General features: G+C 41.1%; 1 protein-coding gene across 1 annotated transcript in view; it reads left to right on the top strand.

Annotated features, from left to right (window-relative positions):
- LOC139380370 (fer-1 like family member 6) overlaps positions 1 to 13,769 on the top strand; it is a 65,891-nt gene that overhangs the window by 7,142 nt on the left and 44,980 nt on the right. The window contains exons 2-10 of the mRNA XM_071122989.1: positions 960 to 1,051; positions 2,715 to 2,835; positions 8,415 to 8,469; positions 9,155 to 9,286; positions 9,879 to 9,941; positions 10,058 to 10,136; positions 10,348 to 10,504; positions 12,784 to 12,970; positions 13,184 to 13,376. Coding sequence (XP_070979090.1) covers positions 960 to 1,051; positions 2,715 to 2,835; positions 8,415 to 8,469; positions 9,155 to 9,286; positions 9,879 to 9,941; positions 10,058 to 10,136; positions 10,348 to 10,504; positions 12,784 to 12,970; positions 13,184 to 13,376 — 1,079 coding nt within the window. The remainder of the gene's footprint in view (positions 1 to 959; positions 1,052 to 2,714; positions 2,836 to 8,414; positions 8,470 to 9,154; positions 9,287 to 9,878; positions 9,942 to 10,057; positions 10,137 to 10,347; positions 10,505 to 12,783; positions 12,971 to 13,183; positions 13,377 to 13,769) is intronic.

Raw genomic sequence — 13,769 nt, forward strand, 5'->3', positions numbered from 1 at the left:
AGGTAACATCCTCTGTGTATGTGTGTTGGTATGTATTATGTGTGATTAAGGTGTACTTCTGTTCATGAGTGAGAGTGGGAAGGGTTCTCAGGTCTAATGTTCTTTACAGGAAGGGGAAGGGTTCTCAGGTCTAATGTTCTTTACAGGAAGGGGAAGGGTTCTCAGGTCTAATGTTCTTTACAGGAAGGGGAATGGTTCTCAGGTCTAATGTTCTTTACAGGAAGGGGAATGGTTCTCAGGTCTGATGTTCTTTACAGGAAGGGGAAGGGTTCTAATGTCTAATGTTCTTTACAGGAAGGGGAAGGGTTCTCAGGTCTAATGTTCTTTACAGGAAGGGGAAGGGTTCTCAGGTCTAATGTTCTTTACAGGAAGGGGAAGGGTTCTCAGGTCTAATGTTCTTTACAGGAAGGGGAAGGGGTCTCAGGTCTAATGTTCTTTACAGGAAGGGGAAGTGTTCTCAGGTCTAATGTTCTTTACAGGAAGGGGAAGTGTTCTCAGGTCTAATGTTCTTTACAGGAAGGGGAAGTGTTCTCAGGTCTAATGTTCTTTACAGGAAGGGGAAGGGTTCTCAGGTCTAATGTTCTTTACAGGAAGGGGAAGGGTTCTCATGTCTAATGTTCTTTACAGGAAGGGGAAGGGTTCTAATGTCTAATGTTCTTTACAGGAAGGGGAAGGGTTCTCAGGTCTAATGTTCTTTACAGGAAGGGGAATGGTTCTCAGGTCTAATGTTCTTTACAGGAAGGGGAAGGGGTCTCAGGTCTAATGTGGTCTACAGGAAGGGGAAGGGTTCTAATGTCTAATGTGGTCTACAGGGAGGGGAAAGGTTCTCAGGTCTAATGTGGTCTACAGGAAGCAGAAGGTGTCTAATGTCTAATGTTGTCTACAGGAAGTGTAAGGGGTCTCATGTCTAATGTTGTCTACAGGAAGTGTAAGGGTCTCATGTCTAATGTTGTCTACAGGAAGGGGAAGGGGATGTTCGGGCTGAAAGTGAAGAAGAGGAAGAAGACAGTCACCACGTCTGATCTCGTCTTGGCCAATAAAGCAGCTCTAGGTACGGCCTTGAAAACAAACACTCTGTGGTAAACAGTAAGAGCAGATTGTGATTGGAGATGTCTGCATACCAAATGGCTCACTATTCCCTATGTAGTGCACTAGTGTCGACCAGGGCCCATAGGGTAGTGCACTAGTGTCGACCAGGGCCCATAGGGTAGTGCACTAGTGTCGACCAGGGCCCATAGGGTAGTGCACTAGTGTCGACCAGGGCCCATAGGGTAGTGCACTAGTGTCGACCAGGGCCCATAGGGTAGTGCACTAGTGTCGACCAGGGCCCATAGGGTAGTGCACTAGTGTCGACCAGGGACCATAGGGTAGTGCACTAGTTTTGACCAGGGCCCATAGGGTAGTGCACTAGTTTCGACCAGGGCCCATAGGGTAGTGCACTAGTTTCGACCAGGGCCCATTGGGGTAGTGCAATAGTTTCGACCAGGGCCCATAGGGTAGTGCACTAGTTTTGGCCAGGGCCCATTGAGGTAGTGCACTAGTTTCGACCGGGACCCGTTGGGGTAGTGCACTAGTTTCGACCGGGACCCATTGGGGTAGTGCACTAGTTTTGACCAGGGCCCATAGGGTAGTACACTAGTGTCGACCAGGGCCCATAGGGTAGTGCACTAGTGTCGACCAGGGCCCATAGGGTAGTGCACTAGTGTCGACCAGGGCCCATAGGGTAGTGCACTAGTGTCGACCAGGGCCCATAGGGTAGTGCACTAGTGTCGACCAGGGCCCATAGGGTAGTACACTAGTGTCGACCAGGGCCCATAGGGTAGTGCACTAGTGTCGACCAGGGCCCATAGGGTAGTGCACTAGTGTCGACCAGGGCCCATAGGGTAGTGCACTACTGTTGACCAGGGCCCATTGGGTAGTGCACTAGTGTCGACCAGGGCCCATAGGGTAGTGCACTAGTGTCGACCAGGGCCCATAGGGTAGTGCACTAGTGTCGACCAGGGCCCATAGGGTAGTACACTAGTGTCGACCAGGGCCCATAGGGTAGTGCACTAGTGTCGACCAGGGCCCATAGGGTAGTGCACTAGTGTCGACCAGGGCCCATAGGGTAGTGCACTAGTTTTGACCAGGGCCCATAGGGTAGTACACTAGTGTCGACCAGGGCCCATAGGGTAGTGCACTAGTTTTGACCAGGGCCCATAGGGTAGTACACTAGTGTCGACCAGGGCCCATAGGGTAGTGCACTAGTTTTGACCAGGGCCCATAGGGTAGTGCACTAGTTTTGACCAGGGCCCATAGGGTAGTGCACTAGTTTCGACCACACAGTCATCTCCAGCTGATCAAACAGTCGTGTGCTTCTGTATTCGTGGAGTATTTGCTGTAGGATTTACTGCATGTCCTGTAGGATTAAGGATACACATGTGATCATGTACCCTCCTGATATTTAAAACATCATGAGGTCACTTACTTTTAAACATGCAGTGCCAGTTTACCAGATACAGATCGAGCTCAGTCTAGTTATTTTAGATTGAATACGTCATGGCGTGCTGACTTCCGTAGCTGAACTTCTAGCTGGTATGGCCAGAGGATGTTGGACCTCCCCCCTCTGATTCTACTTCCTCTCTGTGTTTCGTCCTACTAGGGAATGTTTCCTTGCCAACGTCCTTTAGTCTTGATCAAAAATTGATTGATTGATTTGTGTCGTGCCCTGACAGATGGTACAGAGCCAGAGGGTAATGCTGAGGTCACTGGTCTGTTAGAAGGACAGTACCCCGACGATGGTCAGCCTGGCCCTTCGGGAACCATACCTGTCAGACAGCTACCCCAGACCAAGAGGTACATCACAACAGATGTTTTTAATGTATTGTGTGGTGTTATATTGTGTTGTATTGTGTTGTGTTGTATTGTGTTGTGTTGTATTGTGTTGTGTTGTATTGTGTTGTGCTGTATTGTGTTGTGTTGTATTGTGTTGTGTTGTGTTGTATTGTGTTGTGTTGTATTGTGTTGTGTTGTATTGTGTTGTGTTGTATTGTGTTGTGTTGTATTGTGTTGTGCTGTATTGTGTTGTGCTGTATTGTGTTGTGTTGTATTGTGTTGTGCTGTATTGTGTTGTGTTGTATTGTGTTGTATTGTGTTGTGTTGTGTTGTATTGTGTTGTGTTGTATTGTGTTGTGTTGTATTGTGTTGTGTTGTATTGTGTTGTATTGTGTTGTGTTGTGTTGTATTGTGTTGTGTTGTATTGTGTTGTATTGTGTTGTGTTGTGTTGTATTGTGTTGTGTTGTATTGTGTTGTGTTGTATTGTGTTGTATTGTGTTGTGTTGTGTTGTATTGTGTTGTGTTGTATTGTGTTGTATTGTGTTGTGCTGTATTATATTGTGTTGTGCTGTATTGTGTTGTGCTGTATTGTGTTGTGTGGTGTTATATTGTGTTGTATTGTGTTGTGTTGTGTTGTATTGTGTTGTGTTGTGTTGTGTTGTGCTGTATTGTGTTGTGCTGTATTGTGTTGTGTTGTATTGTGTTGTGTTGTATTGTGTTGTGTTGTATTGTGTTGTATTGTGTTGTGCTGTATTGTGTTGTGTTGTATTGTGTTGTGTTGTATTGTGTTATGTTGTGTTGTGTTGTGTTATGTTGTGTTGTATTGTGTTGTGTTATGTTGTGTTGTGCTGTATTGTGTTGTGCTGTATTGTGTTGTGCTGTATTGTGTTGTGTTGTATTGTGTTGTGTTGTATTGTGTTGTGTTGTATTGTGTTGTGCTGTATTGTGTTGTGTTGTGTTGTGTTGTATTGTGTTGTGCTGTATTGTGTTGTGTTGTATTGTGTTGTGTTGTATTGTGTTGTATTGTGTTGTGCTGTATTGTGTTGTGTTGTATTGTGTTGTGTTGTATTGTGTTGTGTTGTGTTGTGTTGTATTGTGTTGTGTTGTGTTGTGTTGTATTGTGTTGTGTTGTATTGTGTTGTGTTGTATTGTGTTGTGTTGTATTGTGTTGTGTTGTATTGTGTTATGTTGTGTTGTGTTGTGTTATGTTGTGTTGTATTGTGTTGTGTTATGTTGTGTTGTGCTGTATTGTGTTGTGCTGTATTGTGTTGTGTTGTATTGTGTTATGTTGTGTTGTATTGTGTTGTGTTGTATTGTGTTGTATTGTGTTGTGCTGTATTGTGTTGTGTTGTATTGTGTTGTGTTGTATTGTGTTGTGTTGTATTGTGTTGTGTTGTGTTGTATTGTGTTGTGTTGTATTGTGTTGTATTGTGTTGTGCTGTATTGTGTTGTGTTGTGTTGTGTTGTATTGTGTTGTGTTGTATTGTGTTGTGTTGTATTGTGTTGTGTTGTATTGTGTTGTGTTGTATTGTGTTATGTTGTGTTGTATTGTGTTGTGTTGTATTGTGTTGTATTGTGTTGTGCTGTATTGTGTTGTGTTGTATTGTGTTGTGTTGTATTGTGTTGTGCTGTATTGTGTTGTGTTGTGTTGTGTTGTATTGTGTTGTGTTGTATTATGTTGTATTGTGTTGTGCTGTATTGTGTTGTGTTGTATTGTGTTGTATTGTGTTGTGCTGTATTGTGTTGTGTTGTATTGTGTTGTGTTGTATTGTGTTGTGTTGTATTATGTTGTATTGTGTTGTGCTGTATTGTGTTGTGTTGTATTATGTTGTATTGTGTTGTGCTGTATTGTGTTGTGTTGTATTGTGTTGTATTGTGTTGTGCTGTATTGTGTTGTGTTGTATTGTGTTGTGTTGTATTGTGTTATGTTGTGTTGTGTTGTGTTATGTTGTGTTGTATTGTGTTGTGTTATGTTGTGTTGTATTGTGTTGTGTTGTGTTGTGTTGTATTGTGTTGTGCTGTATTGTGTTGTGTTGTGTTGTGTTGTATTGTGTTGTGCTGTATTGTGTTGTGTTGTATTGTGTTGTATTGTGTTGTGTTGTATTGTGTTGTGTTGTATTGTGTTGTATTGTGTTGTGCTGTATTGTGTTGTGTTGTATTGTGTTGTGTTGTATTGTGTTATGTTGTGTTGTGTTGTGTTATGTTGTGTTGTATTGTGTTGTGTTATGTTGTGTTGTGCTGTATTGTGTTGTGCTGTATTGTGTTGTGTTGTATTGTGTTGTGTTGTATTGTGTTGTGTTGTATTGTGTTGTATTGTGTTGTGCTGTATTGTGTTGTGTTGTATTGTGTTGTGTTGTATTGTGTTGTGTTGTATTGTGTTATGTTGTGTTGTGTTGTGTTATGTTGTGTTGTGTTATGTTGTGTTGTATTGTGTTGTGTTGTATTGTGTTGTGTTGTATTGTGTTGTATTGTGTTGTGTTGTGTTGTGTTATGTTGTGTTGTATTGTGTTGTGTTGTGTTATGTTGTGTTGTGTTGTGCTGTATTGTGTTGTGTTATGTTGTGTTGTATTGTGTTGTGTTATGTTGTGTTGTATTGTGTTATGTTGTATTGTATTGTATTGTGTTGTGTTGTGTTGTGTTATGTTGTGTTGTATTGTGTTGTGTTGTGTTATGTTGTGTTGTGTTATGTTGTGTTGTGTTGTGCTGTATTGTGTTGTGTTATGTTGTGTTGTATTGTGTTGTGTTATGTTGTGTTGTATTGTGTTATGTTGTGTTATGTTGTGTTGTGTTATGTTGTATTGTGTTGTGCTGTATTGTGTTGTGTTATGTTGTGTTGTATTGTGTTGTGTTATGTTGTGTTGTATTGTGTTATGTTGTATTGTGTTGTATTGTGTTGTATTGTATTGTGTTGTGTTATGTTGTGTTGTATTGTGTTGTGCTGTATTGTGTTGTATTGTGTTGTGTTATGTTGTGTTGTATTGTGTTGTGCTGTATTGTGTTGTATTGTGTTGTGTTGTATTGTGTTGCGCTGTATTGTGTTGTATTGTATTGTATTGTGTTGTGTTATGTTGTGTTGTATTGTGTTGTGTTGTGCTGTATTGTGTTGTATTGTGTTGTGCTGTATTGTGTTGTGTTGTATTGTGTTGTATTGTGTTGTATTGTGTTGTGTTGTGTTGCATTGTATTGTGTTGTGTTGTGTTGTGTTGTATTGTGTTGTATTGTGTTGTGCTGTATTGTGTTGTGTTGTATTGTGTTGTGTTGTATTGTGTTGTGTTGTATTGTGTTGTGCTGTATTGTGTTGTGTTGTGTTGTGTTGTATTGTGTTGTGTTGTATTGTGTTGTATTGTGTTGTGTTGTATTGTGTTGTGTTGTGTTGTGTTGTATTGTGTTGTGTTGTGTTGTATTGTGTTGTGTTGTATTGTGCTGTATTGTATTGTGTTGTATTGTGTTGTGCTGTATTGTGTTGTGTTGTATTGTGTTGTATTGTGTTGTGTTGTATTGTGTTGTGTTGTATTGTGTTGTGTTGTGTTGTATTGTGTTGTGTTGTATTGTGCTGTATTGTGTTGTGTTGTATTGTGTTGTGTTGTATTGTGTTGTGTTGTATTGTGTTGTGCTGTATTGTGTTGTGCTGTATTGTGTTGTGTGGTGTTATATTGTGTTGTATTGTGTTGTGTTGTGTTGTATTGTGTTGTGTTGTGTTGTGTTGTGCTGTATTGTGTTGTGCTGTATTGTGTTGTGTTGTATTGTGTTGTGTTGTATTGTGTTGTGTTGTATTGTGTTGTATTGTGTTGTGCTGTATTGTGTTGTGTTGTGTTGTGTTGTATTGTGTTGTGCTGTATTGTGTTGTGTTGTATTGTGTTGTGTTGTATTGTGTTATGTTGTGTTGTGTTGTGTTATGTTGTCTTGTATTGTGTTGTGTTATGTTGTGTTGTGCTGTATTGTGTTGTGCTGTATTGTGTTGTGTTGTATTGTGTTGTGTTGTATTGTGTTGTGTTGTATTGTGTTATGTTGTGTTGTGTTGTGTTATGTTGTGTTGTATTGTGTTATGTTGTGTTGTGTTGTGTTATGTTGTGTTGTATTGTGTTGTGTTATGTTGTGTTGTGCTGTATTGTGTTGTGCTGTATTGTGTTGTGTTGTATTGTGTTGTGTTGTATTGTGTTGTGTTGTATTGTGTTGTATTGTGTTGTGCTGTATTGTGTTGTGTTGTATTGTGTTGTGTTGTATTGTGTTGTGTTGTGTTGTGCTGTATTGTGTTGTGTTGTGTTGTGTTGTATTGTGTTTTGCTGTATTGTGTTGTGTTGTATTGTGTTGTGTTGTATTGTGTTGTATTGTGTTGTGCTGTATTGTGTTGTGTTGTATTGTGTTGTGTTGTATTGTGTTATGTTGTGTTGTGTTGTGTTATGTTGTGTTGTGTTATGTTGTGTTGTATTGTGTTGTGTTGTATTGTGTTGTGTTGTATTGTGTTGTGTTGTATTGTGTTATGTTGTGTTGTGTTGTGTTATGTTGTGTTGTGTTATGTTGTGTTGTATTGTGTTGTGTTGTATTGTGTTGTGTTGTATTGTGTTGTATTGTGTTGTGTTGTGTTGTGTTATGTTGTGTTGTATTGTGTTGTGTTGTATTGTGTTGTGTTGTATTGTGTTATGTTGTGTTGTGTTGTGTTATGTTGTGTTGTGTTATGTTGTGTTGTATTGTGTTGTGTTGTATTGTGTTGTATTGTGTTGTGTTGTATTGTGTTGTGTTGTATTGTGTTGTGCTGTATTGTGTTGTGTTATGTTGTGTTGTATTGTGTTGTGTTATGTTGTGTTGTATTGTGTTGTATTGTGTTGTATTGTGTTGTGTTGTGTTGTGTTGTATTGTGTTGTGGTGTATTGTGTTATGTTGTATTGTGTTGTGTTGTATTGTGTTGTATTGTATTGTGTTGTGTTATATTGTGTTGTATTGTATTGTGTTGTGTTATGTTGTGTTGTATTGTGTTGTGTTGTATTGTGTTGTATTGTATTGTGTTGTGTTATGTTGTGTTGTATTGTGTTGTGCTGTATTGTGTTGTATTGTGTTGTGTTGTATTGTGTTGCGCTGTATTGTGTTGTATTGTATTGTATTGTGTTGTGTTATGTTGTGTTGTATTGTGTTGTGTTGTGCTGTATTGTGTTGTGTTGTATTGTGTTGTGCTGTATTGTGTTGTATTGTGTTGTATTGTGTTGTGTTGTGTTGTGTTGTGTTGTGTTGTGTTGTATTGTATTGTGTTGTGTTGTGTTGTGTTGTGCTGTATTGTGTTGTGTTGTATTGTATTGTGTTGTATTGTATTGTGTTGTGTTGTGTTATGTTATGTTATGTTGTGTTGTATTGTATTGTGTTGTATTGTATTGTGTTGTGTTGTATTGTGTTGTATTGTGTTGTGCTGTATTGTGTTGTGTTGTGTTGTGTTATGTTGTGTTGTATTGTGTTATCCCAAAATCTGAAAATTGACTGATCAAAATGTTTGCCTGTGGTGCCAGGCCTCGTATAACTCATACTGTATAACTCATACTGTATAACTCATACTGTATAACTCATACTGTATAACTCATGGTAATAATGTCAATTTAATAACTCCACACAGGTCTAAACTAAGACCAAAGATTCTGGACAGTGAGAAAAAGCCACAGACGTTCCAGGTAGGTTGACTGATTCATATTGTATCTGGTACCCCTGTGTTGAGGGAATAGTCCTGATTGGTTCATATTGTATCTGTTACTCCTGTGTTGAGGGAATAGTCCTGATTGGTTCATATTGTATCTGGTACCCCTGTGTTGAGGGAATAGTCCTGATTGGTTCATATTGTATCTGTTACTCCTGTGTTGAGGGAATAGTCCTGATTGGTTCATATTGTATCTGTTACTCCTGTGTTGAGGGAATAGTCCTGATTGGTTCATATTGTATTTGGTACTCCTGTGTTGAGGGAATAGCCCTGATTGGTTCATATTGTATCTGTTACTCCTGTGTTGAGGGAATAGCCCTGATTGGTTCATATTGTATCTGTTACTCCTGTGTTGAGGGAATAGTCCTGATTGGTTCATATTGTATCTGTTACTCCTGTGTTGAGGGAATAGACTCTGGATGTTTGGGACACATTGCCATCTAACTTCCAAAACTTCTGTCCTCATATGACGAAATCTGTGTAATCTGTATATTCTTAACTGTACATGTCCTCTCCTATCATGTGTAATTTGTACTGTATCCAGAAGGTATATGCTGATAGTATATTATGTGTAGATTCTTCTGTCTATATTCTGTCTGTCCATTGCTGGCAAAACCATTTAACTTGGCAAATAAAGGTGACTTTGATTCTCTTCCCTCCAGATTGCCATCAACATCACCGAGGCCAAACAGCTGGTGGGGGAGAATATTGACCCTAGCGTAATCATGGAGATAGGAGACGAGAAGAAACAGACCACCGTCAAAGAGGGCACCAACGCCCCTTTCATCAATGAGGTGAACCTTCTCCCCTGAGCCTGGTTCCTCTCTAGGTTTCTTCCTAGGATCCTGCCCTCTAGGGAGTCTTTCCCTTCTGAGCCTGGTTCCTCTCTAGGTTTCTTCCTAGGATCCTGCCCTCTAGGGAGTCTTTCCCTTCTGAGCCTGGTTTCTCTCTAGGTTTCTTCCTAGGATCCTGCCCTCTAGGGAGTCTTTCCCTTCTGAGTCTGGTTCCTCTCTAGGTTTCTTCCTAGGATCCTGCCCTCTAGGGAGCATATTCTGTCAGCTTTAGCTAGCTAGCTAGGAAAGGTTTAGAAAAATAGGATGCTGTCGGAAACTTTAACATTTGTAACAAGCATGGTAGTAAACATTTGTTATTACACCCCTGTAATTACAGACTGCAATTACCAACAATTACATGTTGTTATTACAATGTAACTATGAATTATTACAACGCCTGTTACACTGTAATTACATATGGAATTACACTGTAACAAGGACCCTTAAAAATGAAGTGTTGCCGGATGGTTGGTATTGGAATAAGACTAATAATCATTGTCTTTCCTTGTTGCTCAAAGATCTGTAACAATCTTATCTCTGTTTTTTTAAACAGTACTTCGTGTTTGATTATTACGGCCATCAAGAGAGCTTTTTTGACAAAGTCATCAAACTATCAGTAAGCAAATACATCGCTCATCCATAAAGATTTTCGACCATATTTTAAGAGTTGTGTAAAAAGCAAAAAAATAAATAAAACCTCTTCAATATTTAGTTTGTCTGTTTCTTCTCCAGGTGATGCATACCAAGATCATGAAAGGCTTCTGTGTGGGCTCCTTCAAGATGGATGTGGGAACGGTCTATAGACAACCTGGTAAGAGAACGACATCCACACCCTATGTCCCCACATGCTCCCATTCCCCCCACGCTTCAGCCCGGTGCTCCTTCATAACTGACTGGATTGCTGAAAAGCTAACTGAATGCTAATGCTAACTTTCTTGCTGTTTTTCAATGTGAGTTCTGGTGAGTGAGATGTCCGATTGATTTGTTACAGCAGATAATAAACTTGAACGTCCGCGTCTTAGGTCACCAGTTCACCAATAAGTGGGCGGTGCTGACGGACCCGGCAGACATCAGGACCGGGGTCAAAGGTTACCTGAAGTGCGACATCAGCGTGATGGGGAAGGGAGACGCCATACAGCCATCTCAGAAGACCAGCGATGCTGAGGAGCAGATAGACAAGTAAAACACACACACACACACATACACACACACACACCTCTCTCAGAAGACCAGCGATGCTGAGTAACAGACAAGTAAGACACACTCTTGTTTGACCTGCATGCAGACAAGGTGTGTTTAAGCAGTAGCATGCAGACAAGGTGTGTTTAAGCAGTAGCATGCAGACAAGGTGTGTTTAAGCAGTAGCATGCAGACAAGGTGTGTTTAAGCAGTAGCATGCAGACAAGGTGTGTTTAAATAGTGGGTCTATGAGTAATCTCACGCGCCGGCAATATAGCAACATAGCATAATATCATTATTCAGAGACACTCGTTTGGCTTTGTGAGATTAAATTATGAGTAATCCTTATCATCGACAAATACAAAGTAAGAGGACAAAATAAACACACCGTTTCACCAGAAGCCTGTTATCATGTAGGAAGGAGGTTTCTTGGTCTGGGAGGCTAGTCAGGATCGAGGCAAAGATGGGTGTATCGTCGGACGGGGCCACATTGTTTCCCGACCCCTCCCGTCTCAGCCTCCAGTATTTATGCTGCAATAGTTTGTGTCGGGGGGGCTAGGGTCAGTCTTATGTCTGGAGTATTTCTCCTCTCTGAGCCCTAGGGCCATGCCTCAGGACTACCTGGCCTGATGACAAAGACCTTTTTTGATGTACAACTGTTTTCAGACCTATTGACTTTTTCCACATTTTGTTACGTTAGACTTATTCTTAAATGGATTAAATAAAAATAAATTTAAAATCCTCAGCAATCTACACACAATACCCCATAATGATGAAGCAAAAACAGGTTTTTTATTTTTTTTTAGCAAATTTATCAAAAATGTATTACATTTATAAAAAAATTTAAAAAAAAGCTCAGGTGCATCCTGTTTCCATTGATCATCCTTGAGATGTTTCTATAACGAGATTGGAGTCCAACTGTAGTAAATGCAATTGATTGGACATGATTTGGAAAGTCACACACCTGTCTATATAAAGGTCCCACAGTTGACCGTGCATATCAGAGCAAAAATCAAGCCATGAGGTCGAAGGAATTGTCTGTTGAGCTCCAAGGCAGGATTGTGTCGAGGCACAGATCTGGGGAAGGGTACCAAAACATTTCTGCAGCATTGAAGGTCCCCAAGAACACAGCGGCCTCCATCATTCTTAAATGGAAGATGTTTGGAACCACCAGGACTCTTCCTAGAGCTGGCCACCCTGCCAAAGTAAGCAATCAAAATACTAGGAGACTAGTCAGGATCAAGGCAGGGATGAAGAGATCAAAGTACAGAGAGATCCTTGATGAAAACCTGCTCCAGAGCGCTCAGGACCTCAGACTGGGATGAAGGTTCACCATCCAACAGGGCAACGACCCTAAGCACACAGCCAAGACAACGCAGGAGTGGCTTCGGGACAAGTCTCTGAATGTCCTTGAGTGGCCCAGTCAGAGCCCGGACTTGAACCCGATCTAACATCTCTGGAGAGACCTGAAAATAGCTGTGCAGCAATGCTCCCCATCCAAGCTGACAGAGCTTGAGAGGATCTGCAGAGAAGAATGGGAGAAACTCCCCAAATACAGGTGTGCCAAGGTTGTAGCGTCATACCCAAGAAGACTCGAGGCTGTAATCGCTGACAATGGTGCTTCAACAAAGTACTGAGTAAAGGGTCTGAATACTTCTGAATATTTCAGGTATTAATAAATTAGCAAATAACTTGATTCTCATAAATTAGCAAACATTTCTAAAAACCTGTTTTTGCTTTGTCATTGTGGGGTATTGTGTTTAGATTGATCAGGTAAAAAACAATATAATACATTTTAGAATAAGGTTGTAACATAACAAACTGAAAAAAGTCAAGGGGTCTGAATACTTTCCAAAAGGCACTGTATATGGTTTTCATCAAACCCTTCAGTCCTCAGCTATCCTCTGGGAATACAATGGACATCTTTCTGTATATGTTTTTACCCAAATGAATAAAATTAAATTCAAGCACAGCAATTAAGTTAAAAAGACAGCAAAAACAGATCAGGAGGCTAGTCCAGGAGGTTAGTCCAGGAGGCTAGTCCAGGAGGCTAGTCCAGGAGGCTGGTTCAGGAGGTTAGTTCAGGAGGCTGGTTCAGGAGGCTAGTCCAGGAGGCTAGTCCAGGAGGCTAGTCCAGGAGGCTAGTCCAGGAGGCTAGTCCATGAGGTTAGTTCAGGAGGCTAGTCCAGGAGGCTAGTCCAGGAGGCTAGTCCAGGAGGCTAGTCCATTCAGATGCCATTCTCTCTCAAAATGTTTTCACCCTCTGATCTTTGACCCAGGAACCTGTTGGTTCCCGAGGGGTTCCCCTCGGAGCGTCCCTGGGCCAGGTTCTATGTGAAGGTGTACAGAGCGGAGGGTCTGCCTCGTAACAACTCCTCCATCATGGCTAACGTCACCAAGGCCTTCATAGGGGACAACACAGCCCTCATAGACCCATACGTGGTGGTGTCCTTCTTCAAACAGATGGTAAGGTTATTGATAAGGAGACGGACACTAGTACATGATTCTACAGTAAGGTTATTGATAAGGAGACAGACACACTAGTACATGATTCTACAGTAAGGTTATTGATAAGGAGACAGACACTAGTACATGATTCTACAGTAAGTCTCAGTCTCTCTCTCTCTCTCTCTCTCTCTCTCTCTCTCTCTCTCTCTCTCATATGTTTTGCTGTTACAGGGCAGAACGGCCACCCAGAAGAGTACAGCAGACCCTGAGTGGAACGAGCAGATAATATTTACTGAGATGTTCCCTCCTCTGTGCCAGCGGCTGAAGATCCAGGTTTGGGACGAGGGCAGTATGAACGATGTAGCCATAGGAACACACTACATCGACCTGCGGAGGATCTCCAACAAACAGGACGGGGACAAAGGTCAGGAGTCATGACTGACTGTTGACTGACTGACTGACTGAATGATTGATTGACTGACTGACTGACATCATGCTGTTATAGGAACACTTTCCCTATATCTAATGCACTACTTTAGATCAGAACCCTATTCCCTATATATTGTACACTACTTCTGGCCAGAGCCCTATAGAACCCTATTCCCTATATATTGTACACTACTTCTGGCCAGAGCCCTATAGAACCCTATTCCCTATATAGTGCACTACTTCTGGCCAGAGCCCTATAGAACCCTATTCCCTATATATTGTACACTACTTCTGGCCAGAGCCCTATAGAATCCTATTCCTTATATAGTGCACTACTTCTGGCCAGAGCCCTATAGAACCCTATTCCCTATATATAGTACACTACTTC

The sequence above is a fragment of the Oncorhynchus clarkii genome, chromosome 22 (genome assembly GCF_045791955.1).
Source record: "Oncorhynchus clarkii lewisi isolate Uvic-CL-2024 chromosome 22, UVic_Ocla_1.0, whole genome shotgun sequence".
Classification (NCBI taxonomy): domain Eukaryota; kingdom Metazoa; phylum Chordata; class Actinopteri; order Salmoniformes; family Salmonidae; genus Oncorhynchus; species Oncorhynchus clarkii.